General features: G+C 44.8%; 1 protein-coding gene across 3 annotated transcripts; it reads left to right on the forward strand.

The window, feature by feature from the left end:
* The first annotated feature begins 21 nt into the window (after positions 1–21).
* On the forward strand, positions 22–17,881 carry phka1a (phosphorylase kinase, alpha 1a (muscle)). 3 transcript variants are annotated; one of them, XM_056442867.1, is made up of 33 exons: positions 22–307; positions 1,680–1,838; positions 2,442–2,489; positions 2,728–2,896; positions 3,278–3,360; positions 3,428–3,508; positions 7,091–7,189; positions 7,282–7,428; positions 7,600–7,653; positions 8,277–8,399; positions 8,483–8,578; positions 8,663–8,770; positions 9,231–9,309; positions 9,481–9,615; positions 9,687–9,796; positions 10,203–10,347; positions 10,438–10,516; positions 10,792–10,952; positions 11,449–11,613; positions 11,691–11,785; positions 11,856–12,001; positions 12,678–12,846; positions 13,189–13,347; positions 13,421–13,550; positions 13,904–14,005; positions 14,089–14,204; positions 14,327–14,362; positions 14,809–14,844; positions 15,428–15,472; positions 15,556–15,717; positions 15,994–16,047; positions 16,105–16,305; positions 16,547–17,881. In XM_056442867.1, the coding sequence occupies exons 1-33, from the start codon at positions 230–232 to the stop codon at positions 16,718–16,720; spliced, it is 3,744 nt and encodes a 1,247-aa protein (XP_056298842.1). In that variant the 5' UTR covers positions 22–229; the 3' UTR covers positions 16,721–17,881. The 3 variants fall into 3 exon arrangements, with proteins under 3 accessions (XP_056298842.1, XP_056298843.1, XP_056298844.1); XM_056442868.1 differs by lacking the exon at positions 14,809–14,844; XM_056442869.1 differs by lacking the exons at positions 14,327–14,362; positions 14,809–14,844.
* The last annotated feature ends 566 nt before the right edge of the window (positions 17,882–18,447 follow it).

Genomic DNA, 18,447 nt, shown 5'->3' on the forward strand with positions numbered 1-18,447 from the left:
CTTCCTGTGACTAGCTTACCGTAGCTTTAGGTCACGTCTCTGTCGCTGCCGCCGCCGTTGAGCAGTTTCTCCGTGACAGACAGGCAACCGGCAGTTTTCCGAGTCGCCTTTTCTTACATTTAGAGAACCACCGGAGGAATAAAATGACTTTCCCGTCGAGGATTTAAAGAGTTTGTGGAACTATTTGAACACTTTGAAGTCCCCCGCCCACCACCAACACCTGTCAATCATGAGGAGCAGGAGCAACTCCGGCGTTAAACTGGACAACTATGCCCGCGTGGTGCAGCAGACCATCCTCAGACACCAGGTGTGTGCGCGTGTGTGTCTGTGTGTGCGTGTGTTCGTTCATGCGCGTGCTCGAACTCACTCTAATGTGTTCATAAAGGAGCTGAAGGAAATCCACATTGTGCAAGACATCAGGTCATTTACGCACGTATACATGTACACACACACAAACACATATTGTACACTTGCATTAACATACAGTAAATGGTTTAATAACTTTTTATTATGGCCTTTAATTTTAGCTTTATTTATTATTTATTGAATTGAACATTTTTATTCTGGCCTTTTAATTTTACCTTTATTTATTATTTATTGTAATTAACATTTTTATTCTGGCCTTTTTATTTTAGCTTTATTTATAGTTTTTTACATTTTTATTCAGGCTTTTTTATTTTAGCTTTATTTATTTTTATTATAATTAACATTTTTATACTTACCTTTTTATTTTAGCTTTATTTATAAATTATTGTAAATTTTTTTTTTATTCTGGTCATTTTTTTAGCTTTATTTATTGTAATTGACATTTTTATTCTGTTATTTTATTTAAGCTTTATTCATTATTGATTGTAATTCACATTTTTATTCTGGCCTTTTTATTTAGCTTTATATATTTATTTATCTTATTATTTATTTATTTGTTGTCATTTTTTTATATAATGTTTTTGTCTGGCCTTTTAAATGTAGTTTTATTAATTTATCTCATTAATTGTATGTTAGTTCCAAGAGGCCCGGGATGTTATGAAAATAAAAATAAAAATATCGTGTCCCGATCATAATAGTGATCCACGTGATTATGACGATAAAACAGGCTTAAAATGACACTAAACATCCTGGATTCTGTTAAACACATATTTATATTGCTTTATACATAGAAAAACACATTAAAAGTAAAACAAGGTAATCCCATATCGGGCCTCCTGCATGAATAGAGGAAACTCTCTTCTTAAAGAAGAAGAAGAAGAAGAAGAAGGAACCTGTGATGAAACCCGATGGGGAAAGATGTTTTGTCAGTTAGCTTAAATATAATCACAAATGGTTGCTTAAGCGTGGATATATATATATATATATATATGTATATATATTTATTTATTTATTTATTTGTTATATTGTATATACAGTATATAATATTTTATAGGTATATTTTCTGACTTGGTTTGAACTTCCCAAACAAAATAAATCCTTTATTATTGTCATTATTATTATTAATATTATTATTATTAGTTTTCAATGTTATTCTTTATAATTCCGTTTTCTATTCTCGTGGCATCTTTTCAAAATAAATGTCAAAATTCCCAAATCCCTTTGGTTTTGAGCCTCAACCGTTTGAAGCGGTTTCACCTCCAACAACAACAACACCTCATTCGGCTGACCTTTGACCCCCCCCCCCCTCTCAGGACCCGGTGACCGGTCTCCTGCCGGGCAGCGAGGACCAGCCTCACTCGTGGGTCCGGGACAACGTGTACAGCGTCCTGTCCGTCTGGGCCCTCAGTCTGGCCTACAGGAAGAACGCCGACCGGGACGAGGACAAGGCCAAGGCCTACGAGCTGGAGCAGGTGTGTGTGTTTTGTGTGTGTGTGTTTGTGGTTGTGTCAGGTGTGTGTGTGTGTGTGTTTACATTTAGAGTGTTTTATTATCTGATATCAACAAACTTACAGATTTGAAATAGTGTTATGCATATATATATATATATATATATTTATAAAGTAACTGATACTATTAATATATACATATATATATAAATAAACATACATATATATATTTATAAAGTAACTGATACTATTAATATTTATATATACATATATATATATAAATAAACATACATATATATATATACAAATATATATTTGTATATATATATATATAGTAAGTGATACTATTAATATATATATATTTATATATATATATATACATAAATATATATTCATATATAAATATATATATTTATATATAAACATTGATATATATATAAACAAATATATGTTTAAATATATATAAACATTTATATATAAAAATTGATATATATATAAACATATATGTGTTTATATTTATGTATATTTATATATCAATATATATACACACAAAAGCAGGAAAAGCAGCAAAGAAACAAGATCTAAAGACCTGTGTGTATGTGTGTGTGTCTCTCTCTCTCTCTCCAGAGTGTGGTGAAGCTGATGAGAGGAATCCTTCAGGGCATCATGAGGCAGGTATGTGGTCTCACACTAGAAGTACACACTTTACACCACACACACTCCTCAACGCACTGTGATGTCATCGCTCTGTGATGTCGTGGTGATGTCATCGCTCTGTGATGTCATCGCTCTGTGATGTCGTGGTGATGTCATCGCTCTGTGATGTCGTGGCGATGTCATCGCTCTGTGATGTCATCGCTCTGTGATGTCGTGGTGATGTCATCGCTCTGTGATGTCGTTGTGATGTCATCAGCTGGACAAGGTGGAGAAGTTCAAGTACAGCCGCAGCACGTCCGACTCGCTGCACGCCAAGTACGACACCAGGACCTGCGCTCCGGTTGTCGGGGACGACGAGTGGGGTCACCTGCAGGTCGACGCCACCTCGCTGTTCCTGCTGTTCCTCGCACAGATGACCGCCTCAGGTGAGGAGGGGGGGAGAGAGAGGAAGAGATTTTTTAAAAACATTTTATTTAATTATTTGTAATTTTTACAATTTTTTCAAAATAAAGTTTTGTTTTTTTGCTGTTAACCCTTGTGTTGCCTTCGGGTCAATTTGACCCGAAGGCAACACAAGGGTTAAGGGAGAGAGGGGGGAGGAAGGGAAAGGGGGGCGGAAGAGTGAGGGAGAGAGAAATGGGGAAAGGGGGGAGGGGGGGGAGAGGGTGAAACAAGATCTACAGAAAATTAAAAGAATACAGAAGGTGAGGATATTCAAACAGGAAGTAACGTGTGTGTGTGTGTGCCTGTGTGTGTGTGTGTGTGTGTGTGTGTGTGTGTGCGTGTGTGTATGTGTGTGTGTGCAGGTCTCCACATCATCTACACTCAGGATGAAGTGGACGTGGTTCAGAACCTGATGTTCTACATCGAGACGGCCTACAGAGTCGCCGTACGGAGAACTTTACACTTCTTCTACTTAAATGACGTCAGATATTTAAACATGAAACGTTCTCCAGGATTATGGGATGTGGGAGAGAGGAGACAAAACCAACCAGGGCATCACGGAGATCAACGCCAGCTCCATCGGCATGGCCAAGGTACACACACACACACACACACACACACACACACACACACACACACACAGAGGGACACACACATAGAGACACACACAGAGAGAGACCCACACACACACACACACACACAGAGGGACACACACACACAGAGACACACACTGAGACACACACAGAGAGAGACCCACACACACACACAGAGGGACACACAGAGAGAGACCCACACACACACAGAGACACACACAGAGACACACACACACACACAGAGAGAGACACACACATATTCAAGATTCAAGATTCAAGATGTTTTATTTGTCACATACACACACAGGGTGTGCAGTGAAATGAAAGTGGCAATGCTCAGCAGGAATGTGCAAGGGCAACAAGTACACACTATTTACAAATAAAAAACAACACAATATTTACAGTAAGTGTGTGTGTGTGTGTGTGTGTGTGCCTAAGAGAGACACACACAGAGAGACACACACAGAGAGACACACGGACACACAAACACAGAGAGAGACACACACACACAGAGACACAGACACACACACACACATACATACACAAACATACACACACAAACACCCACCACACATACACACACATATATACACACAAACATACACACATGTATACACACACAAACATACACACACATACACATATGTATACACACACATACACACATATATACGCACACACACACACACATATATACACACACACACACGCACACTCACACATACATACACACATACACACATGTATACACACACGCACATACACACACATGCACACTCACACATACATACACACATGTATACACACATACACACACTTGTCCTTAGCAGGTAGAGAGCAGAACAGCTGCCGCCGGCGGCCTTTAGTTTGACCTTTAGTTTGACCTTTAGTTTGACCTTTAGTGAACTCGGTGTCGACCAATGAAATGCTGCCGATCACCTTCAGTTGAAATCTCTCAAAGACCTGAGAGTCTTTTTCTGTTCAGCTAAATGTTTAAATTACTTTAAAGAATTAATTCTAAATAAATAATACATATCTGATTCTTGTGACGAGGTTCTTGGCGGCCGAGGGATCAGGTTCCTCACTGAGAAATAACACACACACACACACACACACACACACACACTCTTTAAACCTTTGGAAAGAGCTCCCCCTGCTGGACGTGATCTGTAACTACATGTAGATATTAGTATTTAGTATATTAGTATTTAAAGAAGCCAAACAGTGAGATTGTAATGTGTTGCATGTAGTACTCTATGCCTTGTGCTTCCTTCCTCCCCTTCCTTCCTTTCCTTAATTCCCTTCCTTGCCTGGCTTCCTTTCCGTCCTTCGCTCACATGATGCTCACATGAGGGTCACATGAGGCTCACATGAGGGTCACATGACGCTCACATGAGGGTCACATGAGGGTCACATGATGCTCACATGAGGGTCACATGAGGCTCACATGAGTGTCACATGACGCTCACATGAGGGTCACATGATGCTCACATGAGGGTCACATGAGGGTCACATGACGCTCACATGAGGGTCACATGAGGGTCACATGACGCTCACATGAGGGTCACATGAGGGTCACATGAGGGTCACATGAGGGTCACATGATGGTCACATGAGGGTCACATGATGCTCACATGAGTGTCACATGACGCTCACATGAGGGTCACATGACGCTCACATGAGGGTCACATGAGGGTCACATGATGCTCACATGAGGGTCACATGAGGCTCACATGAGTGTCACATGACGCTCACATGAGGGTCACATGATGCTCACATGAGGGTCACATGAGGGTCACATGAGGGTCACATGACGCTCACATGAGGGTCACATGAGGGTCACATGACGCTCACATGAGGGTCACATGATGCTCACATGAGGGTCACATGAGGGTCACATGAGGGTCACATGAGGGTCACATGAGGCTCACATGAGGGTCACATGACGCTCACATGAGGGTCACATGATGGTCACATGAGGGTCACATGATGGTCACATGAGGGTCACATGATGGTCACATGAGGGTCACATGATGGTCACATGAGGGTCACATGAGGGTCACATGACGCTCACATGAGGGTCACATGATGCTCACATGAGGGTCACATGAGGGTCACATGACGCTCACATGAGGGTCACATGAGGGTCACATGATGGTCACATGAGGGTCACATGATGGTCACATGAGGGTCACATAAGGGTCACATGATGGTCACATAAGGGTCACATGAGGGTCACATAAGGGTCACATGATGGTCACATAAGGGTCACATGAGGCTCACATGAGGGTCACATGATGGTCACATGAGGGTCACATGATGGTCACATGAGGGTCACATGAGGGTCACATAAGGGTCACATGATGGTCACATGAGGGTCACATGATGGTCACATGAGGGTCACATGAGGGTCACATGAGGGTCACATGAGGGTCACATAAGGGTCACATGATGGTCACATGAGGGTCACATGAGGCTCACATGAGGGTCACATGAGGGTCACATGAGGGTCACATGATGGTCACATGAGGGTCACATAAGGGTCACATGATGGTCACATGAGGGTCACATGAGGCTCACATGAGGGTCACATGAGGGTCACATAAGGGTCACATAAGGGTCACATGATGGTCACATGAGGGTCACATGATGGTCACATGAGGGTCACAAGAGGGTCACATGATGGTCACATAAGGGTCACATGAGGCTCACATGAGGGTCACATAAGGGTCACATGAGGGTCACATGATGGTCACAAGAGGGTCACATGAGGGTCACATGATGGTCACATGAGGGTCACATGAGGCTCACATGAGGGTCACAAGAGGGTCACAAGAGGGTCACATGAGGGTCACATAAGGGTCACATGAGGCTCACATGAGGGTCACATGAGGGTCACATGAGGGTCACATGATGGTCACATGAGGGTCACATGAGGCTCACATGAGGGTCACAAGAGGGTCACAAGAGGGTCACATGATGGTCACATGAGGGTCACATAAGGGTCACATGATGGTCACATGAGGGTCACATGAGGGTCACATGAGGGTCACATAAAGGTCACATGAGGGTCACATGATGGTCACATGAGGGTCACATGAGGGTCACATGAGGGTCACATGAGGGTCACATAAAGGTCACATGAGGGTCACATGAGGCTCACATAGGGTCACATGAGGCTCACATAAAGGTCACATGAGGGTCACATGAGGGTCACATAAAGGTCACATGAGGCTCACATGAGGCTCACATGAGGGTCACATAAGGGTCACATAAGGGTCACATGAGGGTCACATAAAGGTCACATGAGGGTCACATGAGGGTCACATGAGGCTCACATAGGGTCACATGAGGGTCACATGAGGCTCACATAGGGTCACATGAGGGTCACATGAGGCTCACATAAAGGTCACATGAGGGTCACATGAGGCTTACATGAGGGTCACATGATGGTCACATAAGGGTCACATGAGTCACATGAGGGTCACATGAGGGTCACATAAAGGTCACATGAGGCTCACATGAGGCTCACATGAGGCTCACATGAGGCTCACATAAGGGTCACATGACGCTGTCCTCCAGGCGGCCCTTGAAGCTCTGGACGACCTCAACCTGTTCGGGGCGAAAGGCGGCCCGGGGTCAGTGGTGCACGCCTTGGCTGACGACATCCAGCACTGCCAGGTACACACACACACACACACCTACACACACACACACACCTACACACACACACACACACACACAGTGATGTCACCCCCCCCCTCCCCCTCCAGTCCATCCTCACGTCCATGCTGCCCAGAGCCTCCATGTCCAAAGAGGTGGACGCCGGCGTGCTCGCCATCATCTCGTACCCGGCCTTCGCGGTCGACGACATCAGCATCGTCAACGCCACCAAGGAGGAGATCATCTCCAAGCTGCAGGTGGAGAACGGCTGCTGTTGTTGTTGTTGTTGTTGTTTGTGTGTCTACAGAAAGTCGGCCAAATAGCCAAAGAAAGCGGATGTTGTTAAATATTGACAACGGGTCGTGTCTACTTTCTGAAATACAGTGTTTGTATATAAATATATATATTTTGACCTCTTTGACCTCCAGGGTCGATACGGCTGCTGCCGGTTCCTCAGGGACGGACACAGAACTCCCAAAGAGGTAAAGAAGCTCTGCGTTGCTCCTGGTTGTTTCCTCACTGACTGAGGAGGGGCGTGGTGTTCAGGCTCCTCCCCCTTTTTATTTTTCAGGTAATAGAAGTGTCTGTTGTTGACGAGAGATTCAGGTAAATGTGAATCACAACAGAGAAAAGTGGAAAATCTCCAGATTTGATGACCTGAAAACATTTTTACAATACATATTTATTTTTTATGATGAATTGATTCTGAAAGTAGTTAAACTACTAACAAATTAGTTTATCCAGCTTATTCCCTTTTCTTCAAATTAATATTAACCTTTTTTCACCACTGTTTAACTAGTGATTATTATTTAAGAAAATTATATCAGAAAATGCTTATTTATTTATTTATTTTTCAAATAAAATCTTTTAATTTTTTACTTTTTTAATTTATATATATATATTTTCCAATTACTATTATTTGTATTATTTTTTTATTTTATTTTAAAATTTAAAAAAATGTCAGTTTTATTAGTGACTTTTATTACTATTTTGAGGGAATCTGGTGCATTTTTGTTTTCTAAGTAAACTAATCACTGGAGGGAACCCCTCGGCTGACCCCTCTCTCTCTCGCTCTCTCTCTCCCCCCCTCTCTCTCTCTCTCCAGGATCCAAGCCGACTCTACTACGAGTCGGCCGAGCTGAAGCTGTTCGAGAACATCGAGTGCGAGTGGCCGCTCTTCTGGACCTACCTCATCCTGGATGGCATCTTCATCAACAGCCCCGAGCAGGTAGCCCCGCCCCCTCTCGTCTCCTCGCCAGGGGGAAATGAAGGATGATGCAATCTCTTGTTGTTGTTGTTGTTGTCGTCCAGGTCCAGGAGTACCAGGAGGCTCTGGAGGGGATCCTCATCAAACAGAAGGACGGTCTTCGGCTAGTGCCGGAGCTCTACAGCGTCCCCCCGGACAAGGTGATGACATCATCGCTGGTGTTTCTGACACGTGTCCGTTTCAACGCTGTTTTACGCCCTTTGTTTGTTTGTTTGTTCGTGCAGGTGGAGGAGGAGTACCTGAACCCCCACTCGGTGGAGAGGGTCCCGCTGGGTAAATGTCCCCTGAAGTGGGCCCAGTCGCTGTACATCCTGGGGAACCTGCTGTCAGAGGTCATCTCTTCTATTAATCTTCTATAAGTCACTTTTAATGTCTTTAAAGATTTTCAGTTAAATGTGAAGAAAACTAGAGAAAAGTGGGAAATCTCCAGATTTGAGGGGCTGAAAACAGCATTTTCTTAATTTTTCCAATTTTTTTATGATGAATTTATTCTCAAAGTAGATTTATTTTTCTGTTGCCCAACTAAACCTTAAACTACTCTGGGAACAAATTATAATTTTTCTATCCAGTTTATTCTATTTTCTTCTTATTTTAATTTTAATTAATCGAAATGAAAATGCAGATTCATACATTTTATTGAAATGCTAAGAAAAAGCAGATTAATGATTTATAATTTTTTTTAAAATTATTTTATTTATTTTATTTATAAAGGCAGATTAATGTATTATATTTATTATATGATTGTTAATTGTATTATCTTGATAAAAAAATAACCTAAAAACATTCTTTCAGGGGTTCCTGGCCCCCGGAGAGATCGACCCCCTCAACCGCCGCTTCTCCACCGTCCCCAAGCCCGACGTGGTGGTCCAGGGTGAGCCCACGGGGCCCTCGGCTCACGGGGCCCTCGGCTCACGGGGCCCTCGGCCCACGAGGCCCTCGGCTCACGGGGCCCTCGGCCCACGAGGCCCTCGGCTCACGGGGCCTCGTCTCTATCCGAGTCCTTGAACCTCCTCATACTCTTTAAACACGTCTTCCTCTCTAGTGTCGATCCTGGCCGAGACCGAGGAGATCAAAGAGCTGCTGCTGCAGAACGGCGTCGCCGCGGAGACCGTCGCCGACATCCACCCCATCCACGTGCAGCCCTCCAGGGTGCTGAGCCACATCTACGCCCGACTCGGTACGACCCGCTTGGCCCTGCCCCCTCCCCCCCCCCACACACACACACTCAACTGCTGTCTCCTGCCGCAGGTCGTAACCCCAGACTGGGTCTGACGGGCCGGCCCTACCGGAGGATCGGGGTCCTGGGGACCTCCAAGTTCTACACCATCAGGAACACCATCTTCTCCTTCACCCCGCAGGTCACTTGACACCCTTTTTTATTCCAATAGAAGAAGTATTTTATTTATTTTATTTTATTTATTTTATTTATTTTATTTATTTTATTTATTTTATTTATTTTATTTATTTTATTTATTTTATTTATTTTATTTTATTACCTGGTGATAGAATAAACATTCCTATTCTTAATATTTCTGCTTAAAATACATTTAAGTGATAACATTTTTGTACTTTTTTACCTCTTGAAATATTGAAACAATCAAAGTACTTTCTAATAAAATAAATTAAAGAAAGAAAATAGAAGAAAAAGGAATAAACTAGATACAAAACTAATAATTAGTTCTAATCGTATAGTTTAAGGTTTAGTTTATAAATATTGACCTTGAATTCTCCCCTCCTTTCCTTGTCTCCTCCTCCCTCCCCCAGTTCGTGGACCACCAGCAGTTCTACTTGGCTCTGGACAACAAGATGATCGTTGAGATGTTGAGGACGGAGATCGCCTACCTGGCCTCCAGGTGGAGGATGACCGGCAGGCCCACCGTCACCTTCCCCGTCTCCCAGACCATGCTGAGTGAGACACACACACACACACACTCACACACACACATACACACACATACACACACACACCTGGAGTCATGCTCACCTGTGTGTTCTCCAGCTGAAGACCACTCGGCTCTGGACCCGACGGTGTTGGCGACTCTGAGGAAGCTGCAGGACGGATATTATGGAGGAGCACGGTGAGGAAGAGAGGAGGAGAGGATGAGGAGCAGAGGAAGAGCAGAGGAGGAGCAGAGGAGGCTTTTTAGATAAAATGGAAGGATTTTAAAGCAACTCTTTCTCCTCCTCTTCCTCCTCCTCCTCCCTCCTCTTCCTCCTCTACCTCCTCCACCCTCTCCCTCCTCCTCTTCTTCTTCCTCCTCCTCTCCCTCCTCCTCTTCTTCTTCCTCCTCTCCCTCCTCCTCTTCTTCTTCTTCCTCCTCCTCTCCCTCCTCCTCCTCTTCTCCCTCCTCAGGATCCAGACTGGGAAGCTGTCTGAGTTCCTGACCACTTCCTGTTTCGCTCACCTGAGCTTCCTGGACGGTAAAGGTTCTGGCAGCGTGGGCCGCCATGATGATGAAGATGATGATGAAGGTGACGGCAATGGATATGTGCACGAGTTACGTTGTGATGATGGTAAGAAGAAGAAAAATAAGATGGATGCATGAGGAGGACCGGAGGAGAACGTGTCATACACAACATACATGTACATGTTGTTTTCATTTCATTTATGTGTATTTAATTAATGAAATTCATTTATTATATTTTTCTTTTCTTTCTTTCTTTTCTTTTATTCATTTTATTTATTGTATTTGTTTTATTCATTTTAATTTTTAATTTTTAATTTTAGATTTATTTAATTTTTAATTTATTTAATTTTTAATTTATTTTATTTTAAACATTTAAAAATATATATATTTTATTTTAATTCATATTATTTTTTAATTTATAATAAAAATTAGGCCAGTCGTTTTTCTAAATTCGTTCCGACAAACAGAAATAAATCAAAACAAAAACACGAGGTCATAATATAATCACTCTTTATAACCTTCTATTATTGCAACATTTATAATTCAAATGGTTTATTTCCTTTCTTTTAATTTATTTCCTCCTCTCCGGTCCTCGTCCCCAGAGGCCGACGACCTCGCCCAGTACCTGGACCACTTGTTGGCCCACGCCGCGCCCAAGAAGCCGCAGCCGGCGGCGCCGGGCGGTCTGAGCCGGTTCAAGGCCGCGGCCTCCAAGACGAAGGACATGGTGTCCCTGCTGAACAAGGCCCAGGGCCTCGGCGTGCACAGTGAGCCCCGTGAGGCAGAGCGAGCCCAACGCCTCGCCTTGCAGGCTCGCCTTCTCACGCCGCTTCCCTTTCCTCAGACTTCAACATGTACCTGCCCAACCAGCTGTTCCGCTCGCCGCAGCCGTTCCTGGACCTCAACCTGCCGGGCTCCTCGGCGCCGCCGGGCCCTCGGGTGCGTTCTTCAACGCGGTATTTATGAACGTCTGTTTAATGAGTATAACTCGACCTCCCGTGACCTCCAGGCTCCGGAGGCGGCGTCCTCGGCGGGCGGCGGCGTCCCCAGAGACGCCGACGGCGGCGTGGACCACGGGGCGCTGGTCCGGATGCTGAAGGACACGCAGAGCCTGCAGGCCCAGGCCGACATCCTCTACATCCTCTTCAAGGACAAGTGAGTCACGAGGGTCAGAGGTCATGGACCGGGTTTAGCCTTTTTATAATATAATATAAAATAGAATATATATAATAATATATATAATACAATATATATAATATATATAATATAATATATATAAATAATAATATATATAATAATATATATAATATATACTAATATATATACTAATATATATAATATAATAATATATATAATATATACTAATATATAAAATATAATATATATAATAATATATATAATATAATAATATATATAATACTATATTTAATAATATATATAATATCTTTTTCCTGTAAATAAATGTATTGCACGCACCGCCTCAAGATGGCGCCAAAGAAAGCAAAACGGGAGATCTCCTCTTCTTCCTTCTCCTCCCCTTCCTTTTCCTTCTCTTCCTCCTCTTCTTCTTCCTCCTCCTCCCGTTCCTTCTCTTTTTCCTGTTCCTCCTCCTCTTGCTCCTCTTCTTCTTCCTTCTCCTCCCCGTCCTTTTTTTCCTACTCCTCCTCCTTCTCTTCCTCCCTCCTCGTCCCCTTCCTGTAGTCTGTAGATGTTCTCCATAACTATGTATATCATGTTTTAATGACCAGGTGTTGAATCCCACAGGTACAGGTGTGTTCTCCTTTAATACTAGAGGAGAGGTTTTGGGTGTAATGTGTGGTTCCCGCCACAGGGGGATGGACTGGGACACGGGGCTGCAGGGCCCCGGGCTGCAGGGCCCCGGCTGCACGGTGAGGGCCCTGCTGGCCGAGCTCTACGAGCGAGCCGGAGAGCTGAAGCACTGGAGCCTCATCAGGAGGATCTCAGGGATGCTGAGGAAGAAGGTGGAGGAGCTGGACTCGGTAGGACACACACACACACACACACACACATAGACGCACACACACACATAGACACACACACACAGACACACACACACATTTAAAAAAGATAATTAAAAGGTCTCAAACCTGCCTTCTCCCTTCTGGCCAGCAGGGGGCGACTTCCACTGGTATCAGCAAAAAAAAATGTATAAAGAAAATATTAAATATAAAGTTAAATAATATAATTAAATAACATAAGTTAAATTGAAACAGAATAACTTATCGACTGCGGATTAAAACAAAATTCAAACTTCATACGCGAACACACATGTTAAGCTCCGCCCCCTCTCCCCTCTCTCCTGATTGGCCGCTGCGCCGTAGGCTTGCACTGATTTGCTGGCGCACCAGAAGCACCTGACGGTGGGCCTGCCCCCCGAGCCGAGGGAGAAGACCATCTCCGCCCCGATCCCCCCCGACCAGCTGGCCGCCCTCATCGAGGAGGCCAGCGGCAACAACATCAGCGTGGCCATCCTCACCCAGGTGAGCCTCCTCCTCCTCCTCCTCCACCTGAGGGGGGTGGGGCCTCCTCTCTGACTCCTCCCCCCTCCTGCAGGAGATCATGGTCTACCTGGCGATGTGCATCCGGACTCAGCCCAGCCTCTTCAGCGAGATGTTCAGGCTCCGGATCGGCCTCATCATCCAGGTGATGGCCACCGAGCTCGCCCACTCACTCAACTGCTCAGGTGAGGGGGGGGGGGGCTTAGAATGTATTATTTGATTCACAAAAGTTGTATATAATTATCTGGTAGAAACCTGTCAATCACAGTAAGCCCCGCCCTAAAGCATCCCCTGCTTTATGCTCTGTTTGACTCTCAATGACAAATCGCCCCCTGGTGGTCAGCGGAGAGAATGCAGCTTAAAGACACAGAAACTCTTTCTCTCAGGAATTAAGGTGTGTGTGTGTGTGTGTGTGTGTGTGTGTGTGTGTGTGTGTGTGTGTGTGTGTGTGTGTGTGTGTGTGTGTGTGTGTGTGTGTGTGTGTGTGTGTGTGTGTGTGTGTGTGTGTGTGTGTGTGTGTGTGTGTGTGTGTGTGTAGGGGAGGAGGCCACAGAGAGTCTGATGAGTCTCAGTCCCTCCGAGCTGAAGAACCTCCTCCACCACATCCTCAGCGGCAAAGAGTTCGGCGTGCAGCGCAGCGGTCGGTCCACCGCTCATCCACTCACACACGCAGCCAATCAGACGCTTGGGTTACTGTAAGCCCCTCCCCCCCTGTCTCCACAGTCAGGGAGCTGGAAGTCGGCATCAGTCCCGCCATCTCCATCCATCACCTCGGCAACGTGGGCGCCACCAAGAGCGAGAGGGCCGGCATCAGCAAGCTGAAGAGCGACATGAAGATGGTACGACCGATAAGGACCAATCGGCTTTCGGGGGGGGGGGGGGGGGTCCGACGCCATCGAACCTGTGGACGAAGGTTCAGGAGGTTATTTAGTTATTTATTACGATCTCGTTCTCTTCACAGCTGGAACACAGGTTGTCTTTAACGGAGCCCAGCCAGGTGAGGAGGAGGAGGAGGAGGAGGTAGTAATTCACCTGGTTGATGAGGAGGAGGAGGAAGTGGTAATTCACCTGGTTGATGAGGAGGAGGAGGAGGAGGAGGTGGTAATTCACTGGCTGATGAGGAGGAGGAGGTAGTAATTCACCTGGCTGATGAGGAGGAGGAGGAGGTGGTAATTGATGAGGAGGTGGTTATTGATTATGAGGATGAGGAGGTAATTGATGTGAATGATGATGATGATGGGGAGGAGGTGGTAATTGATGAAGAGGAGGAGGTGGTTATTGATGATGAGGTGGTAATTGATGTGAATGATGATGATGATGGGGAAGAGGTGGTAATTGATGAAGAGGAGGAGGAGGTGTTGATGATTGAAAAAGGGGAGGGGCTTAACTGAGAAACTTTGTTTCGACCGTTTTGTATGAAGTGGATTTTCTATTTGTTCCCAGCTCGACCAATCACTGGCCTCCGCTCGGCAGCTGACGGTGACGACATTTAAACGTGTTTATTAATTCATCGACGAGCCGCTAACCCCCTCTATTATAACGACCCACCGTTACCGTGGTTACTAATGTTTTCATGATCAATCTGATGCTTTTCTTTTGTTTGGTGGACATAATGTCAGGAAACGTGTCAAAATATGGTAAAAAAACCTAAATATATGTAAATATTTGGCATTTCTGCAAAAAGTTACGATATATTTTATGATCTATTATAGTTTCAAAATGGCCGCCAGTCGATTAATTGATTAATTGGTGTTTTTGCTCTTTTAATTGGATTCAGACGGGTGAATCATTAAAGATTTATTTGTTTTAAATTCAACCTTTTTAATTAAATTTATTTTGGTTGATTCCAAAAGTGGCCCAAAATGTGTTATAAATAATAATAATAATAATTATTATTATTAAAGCTTAGTTTATTTAACCTTCATCATCTAACTTCACCATGATTCATGCATGCAGCGGCTCTTTATTTTAATGAATTTAACCTTGTTTTCCATCACCGGCCCTCTGGTCCCCGTTCATTCACGTTGTTTGTTTGTTTGTTTGTTGTCTCCCGGCCTCTCAGGACGTTCGGTCTCAGTCGCTCGACGTGGGAACCGTCGACGCCGCGGTAAAGAATTCATTCAACGACGTCATCACTGAGCTCGGCTTGGAGGGCCTTTAATAAATGTTGTTGTTGTTGTTGTTGTTCAGAGGTGCAGGGTGCAGTCCATAGAGTCTCTGGACATTCCGGAGTTCCAGCCGGTCGCCACGGATACGCGACACGGCCAATGGCTGCGCAGGAGGCGTCTGGACGGTGCGCTGAACCGCGTCCCCGTCGGCTTCTACCAGAAGGTCTGGAGGATCCTGCAGAAGGTGAGGGGGCGGGGCTAGAGGGGGCGTGACCAGAGGAGGCGGGGCTAGAGGGGGCGTTCGATTCTCGATGAGCCATTTTGGAGAGGGGAAAAAACTTGTCTTTGTGTCTCTTTAATCTCTCTGTCTCTTTGTGTGTCTCTTTGATCTCTTTTGTCTCTTTTTGTGTCTTTTTGTTTCTTTGTGCTCTTTTGGGCTGGAGGGGGCGGGGCTAGAGGTCACAAGTTCGATCGACTTAAAAAGCCGTCTCCGTGAAGTTGGTTGTAACTTGTGTTCCAGTGCCACGGTCTGTCCATCGCGGGCTTCGTCCTCCCGTCCTCGACCACCAGAGAGGTGAGAGCTCCGCCCCCGTGACCCCCCCCCCCCCCTAACCCTGCGGCCGCTCTCCAGATGACGCCGAGCGAGATCAAGTTCTCGGTGCACGTGGAGACGGTGCTGAACCGCGTGCCGCGGCCCGAGTACCGGCAGCTGCTGGTGGAGGCCATCCTGGTGCTCAGCCTGCTGGCCGACGTGGACGTGCCGAGCATCGGCTCCATCATCGCCGTGGAGACGGTGGTGCAGCACGCCAACCTCCTGTTCCTGCAGGACCAGGTGAGCCGGGGGCAGGGGGGGGCCACGGGGGGGGGGGCACTGAGGGGGTTGGTAGTGTGGTGGTGACCTCATCTTCCTCCTCCTCTAGTTCTTGATGTTGTTCTTCCTCCTTTTCCTCCTCCTCTTCTTCTTCGTCTTCCTCTCCTTATTCCTCTTCCTCCTCAACTTAATTCTCCTCCCCCTCCTCTTCTTCTTCCTTCTCATCTTCATTCTACTACTCCTCCTCCTCCTCCTCCTCCAGAGGGACCTGGGGGCCGAGGAGCACCTGCTGGAGTGTGACCCGTCCACCGGCGTGTGCCTGCTGCTGTACGACAGCGCCCCTAGTGGTCGCTTCGGGAGCATGACGTACCTCACCAAGGCCGTGGCGGCCTACGTCCAGGACTTCCTGCCCGCCGGGGCGTGCGCGGTGCAGTGAGGCGGCGACGACCCCGTGACCCCCGTGACCCCCGTGACCCCCGTGACCCGGGAGAGGAGGGAGGAACCACTCGGCACACTGCGGGAGCTTCTGGAGAGATTCTGAGCTCCTGGTTCATTTTGACTCTTTGTGTCTTTGTGTTTCTGTTTTGTGTCTCTGTGTGTCCTTGTGTGTCTGTGTGTCCTTGTGTGTGTCTGTGTGTTGTTCTCCGTCTGTCTGTCTTTGTGTGTCTTTGTGTGTCTGTGTGTCTTTGTGTCTTTGTGTCTTTGTGTGTGTCTGTGTGTTGTTCTCCGTCTGTCTGTCTTTGTGTGTCTTTGTGTCTCTGTGTGTCCTTGTGTCTGTGTGTGTCTGTGTGTTGTTCTCCATCTGTCTGTCTTTGTGTGTCTTTGTGTCTCTGTGTGTCCTTGTGTCTGTGTGTGTCTGTGTGTTGTTCTCTGTCTGTCTGTCTTTGTGTGTCTTTGTGTCTCTGTGTGTCCTTGTGTCTGTGTGTGTCTGTGTGTTGTTCTCCGTCTGTCGGTCTTTGTGTGTCTTTGTGTCTCTGTGTGTCCTTGTGTCTGTGTGTTGTTCTCCGTCTGTCTGTCTTTGTGTGTCTTTGTGTCTCTGTGTGTCCTTGTGTCTGTGTGTGTCTGTGTGTTGTTCTCCGTCTGTCGGTCCTCCATCAGGGGAACAGAGGTGACGACGTGATGACATCATCAGGCTTCTGATATTTGTTGAATCTTTTGTTGGTTTTGGTCTTATTTGGATTTGTTGTCCACAATAAAACAATAATAACAATAATCTAGAAACTCCTTAAAGTAGAAAATATATGAAGAATAATAATGAGACGAAATCTACTGACTATTTATTCTACAGCTCTGAGATTTAAAAAAGCTTAAAGAGAAGAAGAGTCTTAAAGAGGGCGTGTGTGTGAGAGTGTGTGTTTTTAACTATGCAAAAATAACAGACTTAAAGGTTGTGTAAAAAACTACTTATTATTGTAACACAAAGAACTTTTATTGTGGTAATGAAATAAAGGAAATGAATTCACTTCCATCGGCGAAACTAACCGTTTGTTTTGTTGTTTACAGTAAAACTTATATATATATTTACTCATATTTCACAGTTTGATGCACAGAGTCGTACGAAGCAGCAACGATTCTGTAATAAAACTGATAAAACACATAGTTTCTGAGCAATTATTTTCACTTCAAGTCATAGAACTTTTATAAATAAATAAAAATTTAACGACAAACTATGATAAATATTTCTTTTTAATCCCAAATATTTTGGACAATTTTCAAAACCTCGGAATAAGAAAATAATTATATTTTAATTCAAGTTAATTTAATTTAGTCGTCCAAAAGCAGTTTAAACAATGCACTTTAAGTTATGTTGACTTTTAAGTTTATATTGATCTTAAACTATTAAAACAAAGAAGTTGGTTTGACTAAACAGATAAAAACGTCTCAATATCAATAAACTATGATAAAACTTCCTCTGAACGGAAGTGACTGTTTCCAGAGGCGGCCAGCAGGGGGCGCTGCTGCGCGCGCACAGGCCGTCATGACGTCATGTGTGAAGAGTTATTACAATAATATCACACACTGAGAGGTGAACTTTATGATAGAATATATAAAAATAAAAACACCGTATTTGACCGTAAACATGTAACTTTATAACTTTTATATATTATATATAATTACACGTGAGATATTATTATATGTTTATATTTGCTCAAGGGAGGTTTT

Source organism: Pseudoliparis swirei, chromosome 21 (genome assembly GCF_029220125.1).
Source record: "Pseudoliparis swirei isolate HS2019 ecotype Mariana Trench chromosome 21, NWPU_hadal_v1, whole genome shotgun sequence".
Lineage (NCBI taxonomy): Eukaryota > Metazoa > Chordata > Actinopteri > Perciformes > Liparidae > Pseudoliparis > Pseudoliparis swirei.

Bases quoted from the DNA above. Each gene is read 5' to 3' on its own strand.
- phka1a (XM_056442867.1), top strand. From the start codon at position 230: ATGAGGAGCAGGAGCAACTCCGGCGTTAAACTGGACAACTATGCCCGC. The intron at 11,614-11,690 runs GTGAGCCCCGTG...CCCTTTCCTCAG, and splicing joins CCAGGGCCTCGGCGTGCACA to ACTTCAACATGTACCTGCCC. The intron at 12,847-13,188 runs GTAGGACACACA...GCTGCGCCGTAG, and splicing joins AGGTGGAGGAGCTGGACTCG to GCTTGCACTGATTTGCTGGC.